The sequence below is a fragment of the Pinus tabuliformis genome, chromosome 5_2, assembly GCF_031772625.1.
Source record: "Pinus tabuliformis cultivar Carrire ecotype Pingquan chromosome 5_2, CPIR1, whole genome shotgun sequence".
NCBI classification, from domain to species: domain Eukaryota; kingdom Viridiplantae; phylum Streptophyta; class Pinopsida; order Pinales; family Pinaceae; genus Pinus; species Pinus tabuliformis.
The window spans coordinates 652,855,947-652,872,784 of record NC_142306.1 but is presented as its reverse complement, the minus strand read 5'-3'; the positions used below and the strand labels follow the sequence as shown (position 1 = coordinate 652,872,784).

General features: G+C 38.4%; 2 protein-coding genes across 2 annotated transcripts in view; both read right to left on the bottom strand.

Moving 5' to 3' along the window:
- The window catches only part of LOC149160743 (uncharacterized), a 108,553-nt gene extending 93,368 nt beyond the window's left edge, over positions 1-15,185 (bottom strand). Inside the window, exons 1-2 of the mRNA XM_089437599.1 lie at positions 14,709-15,185; positions 13,114-13,207 (exon numbers count right to left, since the gene is read on the bottom strand). Of these exons, the coding sequence (XP_089293725.1) occupies positions 13,114-13,207; positions 14,709-15,185 (571 nt within the window). The remainder of the gene's footprint in view (positions 1-13,113; positions 13,208-14,708) is intronic.
- LOC149160742 (plastid-lipid-associated protein, chloroplastic-like) overlaps positions 1-16,838 on the bottom strand; it is a 135,127-nt gene that overhangs the window by 98,836 nt on the left and 19,453 nt on the right. The gene's annotated exons all lie outside the window — the stretch shown is intronic.

The window sequence follows — 16,838 nt, the reverse complement described above, 5'->3', positions numbered from 1 at the left end:
GTAAGGGCTCAGTGATCCCACATCAACATACAAGTCATGGGTCATCTGCCAAGTGCATGGTACATCTATGGGGCTCGCTGGGCAAAGATGAACCAAGTGCATCTTCCTCGTCCAATAGATGAATCTCGACCAATCTCTAAACATCTTTAAGGATCCATGGAGTGTTGTCTACTGTTGTGGAGGCCCATGGCTCTCAACAGACACCCTACCTGTGCCAATGTAGCCCTCTAGAAGGTTAGGATCCTGTATAGGGAGACCAAACCCAAGATGGAGACCACCTGCACTCCTGCCTAAGATCCAATGCGTCTCCTAGCCTTCTAGTACAACAAGACATCAAGGAAATCGAGTGAAAGGGCTTATAAACCATGGACCACAAGTGGGGACTTCATAATGGCCTGCCCTTCCATAATGGGCTTTGGCAGGTGCTAATGTCTGCAAATTCCAAATGGGGTTAACCAAATATCCCATTAGGTGGTCTCTACTTCTAAAGGGGACAATATGTCCAAAGTACATCCTTCAAAAGGTGTTGGCATGTGGTAGAGGGATGAATGGAGTAGGGAGTGAAAAGGGGCAGCCCTGTGCCACATGCTGGGGTACAAGGGTAGCTAGTAAAAGGGAAGCCCGCACTTGGGTATATAATGTATAAGAGGGAGGAATCGTGGTTCATGAGGTGCCCCGACCTTGATTTTTCCACCCTTCTTTATATGTCTTTTGCCTTTTCGTGATTTTTCTTTAATTAAGAGCATGATGTGTGAAATATAGCAATGGATACCCCTTTTAAGGTAAGGCGGTTTATTTTCCACCAGGGGTTGGGACAATCATGGGTTCCTAAATGATAAAGGAGGCTCATTAAGGTTTGTGGGAACGAGGGTGATGGCCATGAAGATGGGGTAGAGCTCACGTATTGGCTTTTGCCCACGTGCTAAATGTGATTGTCCCGACCATCTTTTGCATTTTGTGGCACATTTCCTATTGAATGTGGCCAATTATGCTTTTACTTTTCTTTTTAGCTGCATCAACCTTCGAGGCATCATTCCAGCCCTGACCCAAGGTGTGGGCAAGGGGAAGGGGAGAGCTAACCCTATGTGGACCCAGGTGGGAGAAATGATGAATGGGGTCATAATGAGTGGCAAAGGGGCAATATATGTGGATGAGGGCACAGAACCACGCAACCAAAATCAGGGTTTCCCATGAAGTATTGTTACACAGTAATTTGCCATTGTCCTTGTACTCCTTATTCCTTGATCTTGGAGCCCCTCTACAATAAACCCTGTGTATTTCCCTATCATGAAGAACATCTCTCTGAGTCACTTTCCATCTGCAAAGCATTTTCCCTTTACATCATTTCCAAAGTTACTTCCTTTAAACCCAGTTTTAAAGGCCGACGTTATCCCTCAGTTTCTTCCCCGAACCGATTTGCTAAGAATAACACTGAGCCCTATGTCGATCAGCGTTATTATCCACAAGTGGAGACTTCATAATGACTAACAAGCATAAACTAAGACTAGCAAGCTCTCCAATCTTCTAAGCTAAATCGAAGCTACGTCCAAAGCTAGCAGAGGTTGGAAAAGCAGGGGATTATATAGGCATGAGAGAGGGGATATGGTTCCTCTTATGATGGGAAGAAGCCTTATCTCTTGGGTTAGTTCCTTTTTAATAGGGGAAAGAGCCCAAACAGTCTCTCGAATCTATCTTGACTAACCATTTACCAAACTTCCATTCACGAAGCTTCTAGACCTGGAAGCTTCGACTCCATTTTTAAAAACTTTCGAAAAGAGGATCAACGCAGGTAATCAAGGGATAACAGCGCTGATCAGCGCGGGGCTCAGTGTTATTCTCAGCAAATCGACGCAGGGAAGAAACTGAGGGATAGCGTCGGCCTTTAAAACTGGGTTTAAAGGAAGTATCTATGGAAATGATGTAAAGGGAAAATGCTTTGCAAATGGAAAGTGACTCAGAGAGATGTTCTTCATGATAGGGAAGTACACAGGGTTTACTGTAGAGGGGCTCCAAGATCAAGGAATAGGGAGTACAAGGACAGAGGAAAATTATTGTGTAACAAGTACCATCCCTAAAGCCAAAAGGGTCAGTAAAAGAGATCCCACGGGACTAGAATCCAAGGTTAGCATCCAAAAAGGGTCTAGAGGACAAGAGCACAGACCTAGCCCATTCTTTTTGCCTAACCCCCCCATTAATCCACGCCTAGAAGTGTCCATGATAAGCAAACTAAAATACTCAATTACCAAATGACAAGGCATACCTTTAGGTTCGGGAGGCCCACCTTCAAACATACGATCATGGCAGATGGGTGAGGGACCATATGGCTGCTTAAGGTGGCGGAGAAATGGCACAACGAGCTAGTGGATGGCTACAAGGGGCTATTGGCTACTGGTTGAGGACCATCTTGGAGAAAAAAAAATCTCCTAGGGATATCACCCACAAAATGGTGGGTAACATTTGGCTCCAACTAGGACGTGATCTCTAGAAGAAGTGGATGAAGCTACTCAAACAAGAGGTCGCGAGAACTCCAGCAATCTCTTGGTTACCACAGACCTATTACTTGCACATATCAACAATTGAGCCCACGAGGCAGCGTGTTTTTCACGGTGTCTTATGATCACCCATGCTTAGTGTTAGGCCGTAAAATCAACAGAAAAATAATATATGTAAATTTTACTTTAAATACATCTAATCTACCATGAGAAATATCAAAATCAACATGTAATGCATCCTAATCTAACATGTATATGATATAGTGTCAAGTGCTAGGTATAATCATAGATCCAATACAACCAACATATCAATTGTTCAATACAAAAATGCATGCTTCCATGATTATTTTTGCAATGGACCTGTTGACCACTACGTGTCAACGACCCATAGCAATACACCCCATTTTTTCGTAAAAGGGATAGCGCCTGATCGATGTGTTCTTGCCATCTAGCTATCATCATCAGCTTGATCATCATCTTATAATGTAAACCCAGTCTGCATGTGTATAATGTAAATAATCTCAGCAGATCTGTGTCGTGTATGTAATTACCTAGGTAAACCTACTTTTCTGGTGACTATCTACATTCTGGGAAGTTTTTTGTCTCATCGATCCATTCTCGAGTGGTCGACAGAGTTTTCCTTCAACCTTACCCCAAAGCTGAATGGATTTTGTCACTGGGATCTTAGGGGAGTCCTAGTGTTCTAAATCGAGTCTATGTAAAAGTGATTTGGGAATAATCCTAACTATTTGGTTAGGTTATTTTATTACAAATTGCTTGATTTGCTAGATTATATTTTGTGTCGCAGAACTGGGTAGTCTGTGAAGGTCTTTTGCAAATGGGTTTTCCCCCTTGAGATGTAAAAAAATGTAAAAGTCATGATGTAAAGTGTCTTGAGGGTTAGAAAAATAATTTATCCCCTCATAGGTTAATTAATTAAATTTTCTGGCCAAAATTAATTAAAATCCTAAGCCAAAAATTTGATTAATTCTAGGTCCTAGGTAAATTTAAATTCTCCAAAGGCAAAATCCGTTGGTCCTTAAAAAATTAAAGTTTAAGAGATCCCAAGACTAAGGTAAATTAATTATTTTGCTAAATTTTAAGCCTTTGGTCCCTGGGGTTAAGTCAAAGTCAAAATTTTGAGGAAATTAATTCAAATTTTAATTTTTGAATTAATTAAAATGCATTTAACTGAAAAATTCGAATTTCCTCAAAAATTTAAAATTTCGACAAACGAAATTAAAAGAAATTTTGATCCTCATCAACGATCGAGATTGCTTTGACAAGGATCACTCGAACTAGCCGTTGGAGGATTTATCTTTAAATAGGAAGTCATTTGTCAATCAATTCATCCGATCTTTTGATCATGTACTAAGCGAAAAGCTCTCTTGTAATTTTTTATGAGCAATAAAGAAAGACTTTGAAGTTAATTTCTGTTGGTGTTACTCTTTGTGGATATATTGTAAGATGTGTCATTTTCATGCATAGATTCCTTTTTAGCCATTGATAATAGCTTTCTGAAGAGTGACTTGAGTACAAGTATCTTGCTCAGTCATTGGGGTTTGAACGATAATTTAAGTTTTGAATATAATAGCAAGTATCTCTATTAAATCTGAATTTTATTATCATTTTCTCGCTCTATGTTAATGGCTGAATTGAGTTTTGCAAGAAAGTCTTGATTTTTAGATCATCAGGCGTTCGGGGAAGTTCTCGGTTAAACCAGTCAACTCCCGATCCATGTTTTCTGAAGAGCCCAACTTAAAATTGATCCTGGGCTTGTCATAAGATATTTTTTATGGGTGATGCATGAAGGGTTTTGAACTCAGTACCTCCTTTAAAATTTGAAAAATTTAAATTTTTATGTGTTAAATCGATAGATCTGGCTGTTGAGAGCCTTAGATCATTAGATCTGAGAGCGGAGTCGGACTCACACTCCCTAGATCTAATAGATCCGCCATTTATGTATATAGATCTATAATTATCTTCAGTTTTCTGACTTGGGCTTTCTGGGTTTTAGTTTTTTTGGGTCATTGTACATATCGTTTGGGTGTTTCTTGTTGAATTGCAGCTACAAATCTAAAGGAGAAAACCATGTAGAGTCCAGATCTAGGCCCTAGAGGGTAAGATATGGATCTCTAGGGTTTGTCAGCATCATTTTTTGCAAGGATCATATCCAGATCTTGTAGTCGAAGAGTTTTAAATAATTTAAAATCAAATCTAGAAAATTTTAAGGGTTTCAGGGTTAAACCTAAAGCAAGTTGATTCAAAATTTTAAATTAAGTTCTCTGAAAATTCTTTAAGAGTTCCTGGTGGTGGATTTAAAGAGGCTCTGGCCCATCATTTTTGCTGGTTGGTTTGTTGCCTGGGTTTTCGATTTTCTACTGCATTCTTCTCCTCCAGAAAATTTTGAAATTATTTCGAGGGTTTCTGGAAAATTCGAATTTCTTTGTGGCCCTAAATTATCTTTTCTACTATCCACAGTTTGTTGGCTGCAGTTTCTCCACCCTCCAAAAGCGTTGCATTCTCAGCCATCACCATTCACGCTACCTGCTCCAGTTCTCTGTTGCCCTTCAATCAAGCAAATCCAAGCTTCCATATGCTCTTTGCATATCTCTCTGTCCACCTGCAACAGCAAACTCCATTTCGTCAGCTCTGCCCATCAAATCCGCAGCTCTTTATATCATTACTCCAGATCCGCAATCATAAAACATGATCCATCGAGCTACCTAAGCCCGTACGTTGCTGCCATCCAACTGCTCTCATCTTCCATCACTCCTCTTTTCTATCTGAAGCTTTTCTTCTGCTCCTCGCATACCCCCTCAGCCCCTTAAAACTGTGTTTTCTATCCAAATTTGCGGCTCCTCCTCGTTGTCTCCTTGTTGCATCCACGTCCTTCTCAAAGCCTCGTCGAGCTGCTCATCAACCCGCAACTGCCTTACGTTGCCATCCATTTGTTGTGTCCATCCATGCTGCTCCTCCAAACCGCGCTTCCCTATCGTCATTTCCTCATCTGTCATCCTCTACCCATGGCTCTCTTCTCGCAATAGCTTTTTCGTCCAGTCTAACCCTCGCTCCGTGTTGTCTGCCTTTCCCTCTGCCGCAACATTTACCTGCATCCCTCATTCCCTCGCTCCCTCGGTCTTCATCCCCGTGGCTCAAATCTGTTGAGTTGTGCCATCACAAATCCAAGCCGTCGACCTGCACCTGCACACAACAGCAAACAACATGCGTTCTTTTTGTTGGTTAGTATGATTAGGGTTAGTGTGTGGATGTTTTTTTAGTTTCATTAATTGTTTTAACTTAGTTCAATTTTATTCTATGGTTTCTGATTTCTTTTTTATTGTTTTGATTTTGTTGATATGCATTAGTTTCTTTTTTAAGTTAGTGCATTCTTTTTCATTTCATTTAACTAAGACTTTAGTTAGAATCATTAAATTTAAAAAAAAAAAAATCTAAAAAAAAATTTAAATCCAAAACAATTAAAAAACTTAAAAATCTAAACATTTAAAAAAAAAAAATATATATATATATATATATATCTAAAAAATAAAAATAAAAATAAAAAAGAACATTTAAAAAATCTAAGAATTTTAAAGTTTTTGGTGACCTCAAAATTACTAAGGAATTAAATCAAAGGGATTCGAGCATTCGCGTTTAAAAAAATTTAATGTGGCCTCTGGCCCATTAAAATTTTTATATTTTTAACCCTTTGATTCATTTTTCCATCACATTAAAACATTTTGATTTCTTCAGTTACCATCGAAGTTATTCCCTAAGGAATAATTAGAATTTAAACCTAAAGTTCCTTAGTGTTATTTGGTCATTAAATGCATTTTTATGATTTTCCTTTGGTCAAAGTACGATAAATGTTTTAAGTTATATTGATTGTTGGAGAAAATTAATTAATTCTAGATCTTAGTCATTAACGATAATTATTTAAATCTGGAATCTCTTGCATGATACAGTTTTGGGCGTTGATATTGATTATTCATGATTGTCATTATTCATCGCTTATTGGAAAATTGCTCTGAATAGCTTGTTTTATTTAGTTGATGGTTAATTCAAATATTAAAGGCACTAGTCTATAATTCTTTATATGTTGTGATTGTCTTGATTACATTATCGTTTAATCTATTCATCTGAGCTAATTAAGATTCATTTAAATTCGTTAAGTTGTCCATCATTAAAATCTCCTAGAGCCCGTGTTCCATAGGCTTTCTCATCCATTTACTTTAGGGACTACCCCCCATGACTTGCTTAGGAGAGAGTCTAAACGGAGTAAGGATCAAGAGTGACAGCCCTTACTCTAAGCGTTGTCGCAGTGCCTAGACACTTTGTGCGACAACATTTTTTGGCGCCGTTGCCAGGGATATTTTATTCTTGGCATTTCAACAACTTTTCATTTCTCATCTTTGCATTTGGGCCGACAACGACAACATTTTTTGGCATCGTTGCCAGGGACAGAGTTTTTTTGTCCTTGGTTTCTTCGACAACATTTTAATCATCTCATCTTTTCCACCATTCATTAGTCGGTCAAGCGGCACAACATTTTTTGGCGTCATTTGATCTTTTCATCGCCTCATCTTTCGTCATCTCATTAATCGTTTCAACTGCACTTTTAGCACCTGGACACATCGGTTCATTTCTTGTTTGGGTGGCGACTCCACTTATTCATCCATTATTTCTCAGACAAGAAGCCCTCCCTTATATCCAGATTGTTTTTTCCTTTTGGATCTTAGAGTTAGACTCATGTTCAAGTGGCGACTCCACTTGTTTCATTTCTTACAAGAATTTCTACTAGAAGCTCGCTTCTTGTGGATCTCTTGATTTTCTTTTGCAGGGGTCTCTCTTTATCATCCATTTGGTCCCTCGTTATTCCTTCAAGCAATTCATTATGGATGATTCGTTTACCCCGTGTCATTTCACTAATTTTCTCCATGATATTTCGGAAGTGGCCATTCATAAATTGTCTTTGTTTTCGGGTGGTGATTCAGTCGCTGTTAGAAAGCATCTATGCAGGTTTACTCATACAATACTCAAATATTGTAGTTCTCCACAATATAATCATGAAGATGTTAAAATGCGTCTATTTTCCTTTTCTTTAGAGGGTGATGCTTTGGATTGGTCTAATAATTTCCCTGAATATTCTTTCGCTTCTTTACAAGACATCGTCAATGCTTTTACAGATAGATATGGTTATCAAGGTAGCTTGCCTTGTGCCCCTAAAATTATGCAACATAATGAAAGTGATCTTGTAAAGCATCCAGCTGTCAATGAAAGATTTCAAGACAATTCTCCATATCAGAATGTGCCATCCACTTGTACCGTTGCAAGTCAAATCCATGACAGTGGGAAAACAGGGACAAGTTGTCAAATCAATGTCGACAATGAAAGGGAAAATGATAAGCAAATTATAGAAGAACTAAAGCAGTTGGTTAAAGACATGCAGTTCAGTCAAACGTAGCTGGTAAAAAATATGGAGCTTAATCAAGAAAAATTTGTAACTAATTACGTCAAGGATGTGAGAACTTTATACGCTCAACTGGAAAAACGTGATGAAGAGATGGAAATCATGAAAATTAAACACTCTGATCACGTAACCACCGTAGTAAAAAAGTGTTCTCAGAATATGGAGGATATGAGGACCAACATGCAAAAGGAAATGGAAACCATGAAAGCTAATCATGGCAGAGAAATTAATTCTATGCAAAGCAAGTGATTAACTATGGATGAAGAAATGACCATCATGAGATTCGATTACAATAATCAATTAGCTACCATGCAAGCAAATCATATGAAAGAGATAAACTATATGCAAAATTGTTTCATGGGCATGAAACCAAAGAATGAAAAAGTAATAAAAGATGTGGAAGCTGGTCAAATATGTCTTTAGAATAAGTTATTGACCATGGAGGAAAACCATGCCAAGGAAGTCAGTGCTATGAAGGTTGAACACTCTAGCCAGATGGATGCCATAACAATACAGGTACAGAAACTTTAGCACCAGTCAGAGGATGAAAGAAACAAGGAAACATCAATAGATCAGAAGCCTCCTTATCTGCTGCAGCAAGTTACATTTTATTATGAGGAGGTTATTTGTTCCATTGAAAAGTGGTTAATTGAAGGTGACCCGGATAAAATTGAAATTGATAAGAATCAGGTTGACGCTCACATGGATAATCCACCAGTCATAGAAGATCAAGTTATAACTCATGACACTTGTGAGACTAATCCATCATTCTTGACAGAGCAGATGCAGAATGAAGAGAGACATGTCATGCATATCTTACATACTTCATCTGAGAGTTTTGAAACAAAATGTTCCACATCCTCAGTGAGCCTACCACAAAGAAAAAGCGCAAGAGAAAGAGAATGAAAAAGCGATTTGATGCATCAGATGGCTGTGAGTAGCTTGATTTTCGGATAAGAAAAAGTCCTACCCTATGCAAGATTGGACATGGCACATTCAAGAAACCGCTGACAGATTTACCTGAAAGCAGGCAAATGCTCAGTATGCACTATAATGAATGCATCTGATGCCATGGGGCATCTTCGTATTGTATTTCTAACCTTATGCCCTGTTATTTTAGTGTTTCATTTTGTAGTTAGATTTTTGTTTTCCATGTTATTAAATTAGTCAATAAATGAAGAGCTTATATCTTTCCTGTGCTTAACGTTGCATGATGATTTTTGGATGGATGCTACTTATGTTGTGTGTTGCGTGGATGCAGATTCTGGACTCTCACATTCCTCCAATGCAGCAACGTGTCCCCAAGTAGAGCCAGATGTTGACCACTACGTGTCAACGACCCATAGCAATACACCCGCTTTTTTCGCAAAAGGGATAGCGCCTAATCGATATGTTCCTACCATCCAGCTATCATCATCATCTTATAATGTAAACCCAGTCTGCATGTGTATAATGTAAATAATCTCAGCAAATTCGTGCCGTGTATGTAATTACCTACGTAAACCTACTTTTCTGGAGACGATCTACATTCCAGGAGGTTTTTTGTCTCACCGATCCATTCTCAGATGGTCGACAGAGTTTTCCTTCAGCCTTACCCCAAAGCCGGAATGGATTTTGTCACTGGGATCTTAGGGGAGTCCTAGTGTTCTAGATCAAGTCTATGTGAAAGTGATTTTGGAATAATCCTAACTATTTGGTTAGATTATTTTATTACAAATTGTTTGATCTGCTAGATTATATTCTGTGTCGCAGAATTGGATAGTCTGTGAGGGTCTTTTGCAAATGAGTTTTCCCCCTTGAGATGTAAAAAATGTAAAAATCATGATGTAAAGTGTCTTGAGAGTTAGAAAAATAATTTATCCCCTCATAGGTTAATTAATTAAATTTTCTGACCAAAATTAATTAAAATCCTAAGCCAGAAATTTGATTAATTCTAGGTCCTAGGTAAATTTAAATTCTCCAAAAGCAAAATTCGTTGGTCTTTAAAAAATTAAAGTTTAAGAAGTCCCAAGACTAAAGTAAATTAATTATTTTGCTAAATTTTAGGCCTTTGGTCCCTGGGGTTAAATCAAAGTCAAAATTTTGAGAAAATTAATTCAAAATTTTAATTTTTGAATTAATTAAAATGCATTTAATTGAAAATTTCGAATTTCCTCAAAAATTTAAAATTTCGACGGATGAGATTAAAAGAAATTTTGATCCTCATCAACGGTCGAGATTGCTTTGACAAGGATCACTCGAACTAGTTGTTGGAGGATTTATCTTTAAATAGGAAGTCATTTGTCAGTCAATTCATCTGATCTTTTGATCGTGTACTAGGCGAAAAGCTCTCTTGTAATCTTTTTATGAGCAATAAAGAAAGACTTTGGGGTTAATTTTGTTGTGTTACTCTTCGTGGAAATACTGTAAGATGTGTTATTTTCATGCATAGATTTCTTTTTAGCCATTGATAATAGCTTTTTGAAGAGTGATTTGAGTACAGGTATCTTGCTTAGTCGCTGGGGTTTGAATGATAATTTAAGTTTTGAATATAATAGCAGGTATCTATATTAAATCTGAATTTTATTATCATTTTCTCGCTCTCTATGTTAATGGTTGAATTGAATTTTCCAGGAAAGTCTTGATTTTTAGATTATCGGGAATTCGGGGAAGTTCTAGGTTGAACCAGCCAACTCCTAATCCGTGTTTTCTGAAGAGTTCAATTTAAATTTGATCTCGGGCTTATCATAAAATATTTTTTATGGGTGATGCATGAAGGGTTTTGAGCTCAGTACCTCCTTTAAAATTTGAAAAATTTAAATTTTTCTGTGCTAAATCAATAGATCTGGCTGTTGAGAGCCTCAGATCATTAGATCTGGGAGCGGAGTCGGACACACACTCCCTAGATCTGGTAGATCTGCCATTTATGTACATAGATCTGCAATTATCTTCAGTTTTCTGACTTGGGTTTTCTGGGTTTTAGTTTTTTTGGGTCATTGTACATATCATTTGGGTGTTTCTTGTTGAATTGCAACTACAGATCTGAAGGAGAAAACCATGTAGAGTCCAGATCTAGGCCCTGGAGGGTAAGATCTGGATCTTTGGGGTTTGTCAGCATCATTTTTTGCAGGGATCATATCTAGATCTTGCAATCCAAGGGTTTTAAATTATTTAAATTCAGATCCGGAAATTTTTTGAGGGTTTCAGGGTTAAACCTGAAGCAATTTGATTCAAAATTTTAAATTAAGTTTCTGGAAATTCTTTAAGAGTTTCTAGTGGTGGATTTAAAGAGGTTCTAGCCCATCATTTTTGTTGGTTGGTTTGTTGCCTGGGTTTTCGACTTTTGTTGATTTGGGGTAGCATTGGATGTGCTCTAGCCACGAAATTTGGTGGAGAGGTTAAGGCACATGAAATCTCCAATACCCAGAAAGGGTTTGGGTAGATTCTAAACAGTTTGGGAGATATTAAAATAATTAATATTTTTAATGGAGTCCCTAAGTCCAAACTTAGGGAAATTAAAATATTAATGTGAATTAATATAGAATTGTGTTAGAATGGTCCAAAAGACATGGATCAAGCCAGATCTAATCTTAGCCATTGATTAGGGACTTAATCTTGGCCGTTGATATGTCAACGAGAAAAGTATAAGAGGAGGCTTGAAGGTCACTTGGAAAACACACCAAAGTGATCAGTCATTCTATTCTCTAGAGCGGGGTTTGCTAAGAGAGATAGATTCAGTGATCGGGAGAGCAACTGAGGGGCATTGAGTAAAGAGAAACAGAGAACGCAGAGATTGTGCCGGGAAAGCAACGTAGCAAACAAGGAAGGTGACGCAAAGCAAGCAAGAGGTCACGCAGGGCCACACAGAGGCAGCCAAGTGTTGCGCAGAGCACCAGAGGGGCCAACGTAGCTGACGTAGAGGCTCCCAAAGCTGACGCAGGGCCTCCTGGGGCTGATGCAGGCCAAGGAAGGCTGATGCAGGGCCTGCGCTGGGCTAGGAGAGGCTGACGCAGTCCAGATTGGATAGACACTGGGGTTGCAGAGCGGTTTTGTGTTGAGGAACTGCCCGAAGAATTTTCCGAGGTTTCAGCCAGGAGATTTCTCTCAAACTATGAGGTATAGCTGCTAAGGAAATTCTCTATTGGGTAGGCCAGTTTCGGCACCCAGATTGTACTCTAATATTGCTTAATAAGAAAACCCTCAGATAGTTGCACCGATTTTCCCGCATTGGGTTTTTCTGGGGACATTGGTCCAAAAATAATGGTGTCATGTGGTGTGTTTGTTCTTGTTTCTTTTAGTTGATGATCTGTAATATGTTGAGCATGCACTGGTCTTTATTTTCAGTATTTACTTTGTAAATAACTTGTAGGTAGGAATAAATCAGAAAAAGTGCATGAAGAGTTTATAAACTAAGTAAACTTAGAAACTTCAACAATTTTATGCTGCATTCTTCTCCTCCAGAAAATTTTGAAATTTTTTTGAGGGTTTCTGGAAAATTCGAATTTCTTTTTGGCCCTAAATTATCTTTTCTGTTGTCCACATTTTGCTGGCTGCAATTTCTCCACCCTCCAAAAGCGCTACATTCTCAACCATCACCATTCACGTTGCCTGCCCCAGTTCTTAGTTTCCCTTCGATCAAGAAAATCCGAGCTTCCATCTACTCTTTGCATATCTTTCTTTATCCACCTGCAACAGCGAACTCCATTCCGTCAGCTCTGCCCATCAAATCTGCAGATCTTCATAGCATTACTCCAGATCCGCAGTCATAAAACCTAATCCATCGAGCTACCTAAGCCTGTACGTTGTTGCCATCAAACTGCTCTCATCTTCCATCACTCCTCTTTGCTATCCGAAGCTTTTCTTCTGCTCCTCGCATACCCCTCAACCCCTTAAAACTATGTTTTCTGTCCAAATCCGCAGCTCCTCCTCGCTGTCTCCTTGCTGCACCTGCGTCCTTCTCAAAGCCCCGTCGAGCTGCTCATCAACCCGCAATTGCCTTACGTTGCCATCCATTTGTTGCATCCATCCACGCTACTCCTCCAAACTGCGCGTTCCTGTAGTTCCTTCCTCATCCGTCAACCTCTGCCCGTGGCTCTCTTCTCGTAGTAGCTTTTCTGTCCAGTCTAACCCTCGCTCCGTGTTGTCTACCTTTCCCTCTGTCGCAACATTTACCTGCATCCCTCATTCGCTCGCTCCCTCGGCCTTCATCCCCGTGGCTCAAATCTGTTGCGCTGTGCCATAACAAATCCAAGTCGTCGACCTGCACCTGCACACAACAGCGAACAACATGCATTCTTTTTGTTGGTTAGTATGATTAGGGTTAGTGTGTGGATATTTTTTTAGTTTCATTAATTTTTTTACCTTAGTTCGATTTTATCCTATGGTTTCTGATTTCTTTTTTACTGTTTTAATTTTCTTATTTTGATTTTGTTGATATGCATTAGTTTCTTTTTTAAGTTAGTGCATTCTTTTTCATTTCATTTAACCAAGACTTTAGTTAGAATCATTAAATTTAAAAAAATAAAAATCTAAAATCTAAAAATTTTAAAAATCCAAAACAATTAAAAAAAAAATTAAATCTAAAAATTAAAAAAAACATTTAAAAATTCTAAGAATTTTAAAGTTTTTGGTGACCTCAAAATTACTAAGGAATTAAATCAAAGGGATTCGGGCATTCACGTTTAAAAAAATTTTAATGTGGCCTCTGGCCCATTAAAATTTGTATATTTTTAACCCTTTGATTCGTTTTTCCGTCGCATTAAAACATTTTGATTTCTTTAGTTACCATTGAAGTTATTGGCTAAGGAATAATTAGAATTTAAACCTAAAGTTCCTTAGTGTTATTTGGTCATTAAATGCATTTTTATGATTTTCCTATGGTCAAAGTACGATAAATGTTTTAAATTATATTAACTGTTGGAGAAAATTAATTAATTATAGATCTTGGTCATTAACGATAATCATTTTAAATCTGAAATCTCTTGAATGATACAGTTTTGGGTGTTTATATTGATTATTCATGATTGTCATTATTCGTCGCTTATTGGAAAATTGTTCTGGATAACTTGTTTTATTTAGTTGATGGTTAATTCAAATATTAAAGGCACTGGTCTATAATTATTTATATCTTGTGGTCGTGTCTTGGTTACATTAGTGTTTAATCTATTCATCTAAGTTAATTAAGATTCATTTAAATTCATTAAGTTGTCCATCATAAAAATCTCCTAGAGCCCATGTTCCACAAGCTTTCAAATCCATTTACTTTAGGGACTACCCCCCATGACTTGCCTAGGAGGGAGTCTAAACGAAGTGAGTAAGAATCAAGAGTGACAGCCCTTACTCTGAGCATTGTTGCGATGCCTAGACACTTTGTGCAACAACAGGATCCAACAATACAAATGGGAATAATGATAGTAGGGATTACAGGGGCGAGAGGTGGGAAAACAAGAGACCCATATGATATAGAAAGGAACCTCAGAAGAAGGGAAAGACATCAACTGAAAATATTGAATTTGATCCTCTAACGAGAGGATAGAAATGACAATGATCAAGTACATGAATCTTTGATGAAGAGTTATCTCAAGCCTATCACCCTCTATGTGAGAAGGATTGAATGTCTCAAACACATTTAGGATAATATTATTTTGGTCATTGGGAAAACGAGAAGTGGACTCATCATTTTATTTGGGAAAAAACCATGATTCTTTGTTCTTCAAAAGGGAAAACAACTCTTCATCAAGGCTAAGGGAATGAACTTCATCACAAACATCTATTTCCAAGGCAGGGGCATAACAAGGGGAGGAATGCTCAAACATGAAGAAAAACCCTTTATCAGTGGCATGGCTAAAGGAAGCATCTTCCTCAATTTCTTCTATATTAGAGTCATCAGAATTACCCACAATTTTGGAAGGCTCTTCTTTGATTGAATCATCTTGGAACATAAAGAAGAGACCTTTCCAATCACTAGGAAGGGCTTCATAAGGGCCAACATTGTTATTCAGAAGGGGCAGAGCATTTTCTTCTTTCCTGAGCTCATTCTTATGGATTTGAGAAACTATGGGGTCTTCATTTTTATAATCATACCCAATTCCCCAATCAACAGCCCAAAAGTCACTCATAGATTCTTCATTTATTTGACTATCATGATCTTCCTCAGAATCCTCCCATTCTTCACTATATATTTGGTGTTGGTTAGGATGCCATTCATTCTCTTCTTTAGATAGGGAGGACTTTTCCTCCTTCATCAGCGCTCAAAGAATGATCTCCAAGGTATTTACTACATGATTTTGATAGAATGCTTCAAGAAGAAGGTCATCGGTAGGACTCTTTTTATATTCACACTTCATGTTACGGAGCCTTTCCGATTGCTCACAATAGTGGGAGAAAATCTCTTGGGAGTTATATGTGGCCATCAGTTGCTTGCAAGACTCTTCATATTCCATCATCCATTCTTGCAATGCCTGAAGGCTCTCGGGGTCGAGATCTTCTTCATTATCCTTAGAGGACATGCTTTCCAATTCATGAGTCTCTCTTTCGGCACTATCCTCAAGGTATGCATCAATCACTTGATCTTGATGATTTGGAGAAGGATCAAGACACTCTTCCTCAAGCATAAAACCATATTCAATAACTTCCTCCTCTCGAAGGGCCATGTCCAACATTTGGGATATGTCTTCATGAGATTGGAAACTCGACCCTTCATGCAACAAGAAGTGCGTAGTCAACATTGGAAGAGAAGGAATGCTTTTAGGTTTACATGACTCAAGCCAATCAATATTGGGGGCAATGGATAGGACAAACAATTCCATTTGGTCACAAGGTTGAGTTATATTTTGCTTTGAAAGATACCTCATGAACCTTACCACGTGATTTGCTGCGAAATGTGGATCCCCATCGAACATTGGCATATTCTTCATGGATTCTGATGAGGGATATCTCGGGATCCCTGTCATATCTATGGCAAGAATATATGTGGTCAACATGTTGCTAGGTCCTTAATGACATGGGAGTCGCTAGGGTGAATGAAACTACCTCGACAAATGCTTGCTTCACCCTACAAGCATTGACCTTAAAGATCAATGAAGAACTAGGGCTTCGTTCTTCTAATGGAGTCGCCAATTGTCGATATGTCGTATGGGGAACAAAACACAAGTTTCGTGTCCCCACCAAGGACGCCAAAAATGTTACCGCTCAAACTAGCAGGGGGCCTAAAAGGGACTCCTTAAGGGACAACTACTAGATCAAGGGCAACAATGGAGACTTAGCCCATTGTCACCTCAACTAAGACTCCCTACTCTTTACAGACTTTCACCGATGGGAGGAAACCCGGTATATGGAAAGTCACTTGTGAAGGATGAATCAACAAATGGATGTGAAGTGACCTTAATAACCCTTTTCCTAGAAAGAGGTCAAAAATGGAGCTTGTTTTCTCTTTAAGCAAAGTACAAAGCTTTCTAGGAGAAGGAGGTGAGGATTTAAGGGCTAGGTTGAGGGGATATGACTTGTAAAGGAGTTTCTCAATCCCTAAAATACTTATTGAACTTGGTATCCCAAGTGGTTCTTGAAGACTTGACTTTTCAATGATATGGGACCACACGGGACCAAGTGGACCCAACCTAGGTCAAGGGGAGGGAGTTTAGCAACCAATGATGATATTAACCCAGACAAGTAAGGGGAAAGGATCAAAACAAGAATTTCCACTTAAAGGTGTCAAATTGATCTTATGAGGTACTAGCCTAGGGAATACCAGGGCAAAGTTTGATCTCAGAGTTGGGGCTTGGGATATCTCACAATCCCACCGTTGGAATTTCTTTAAATTTCGAGGACTTGAGGACACACTAGCGCAATAGATGCTAGGAGATCGAACTTTTTCTATGGCTAATTTGTTGGGAAAGTGA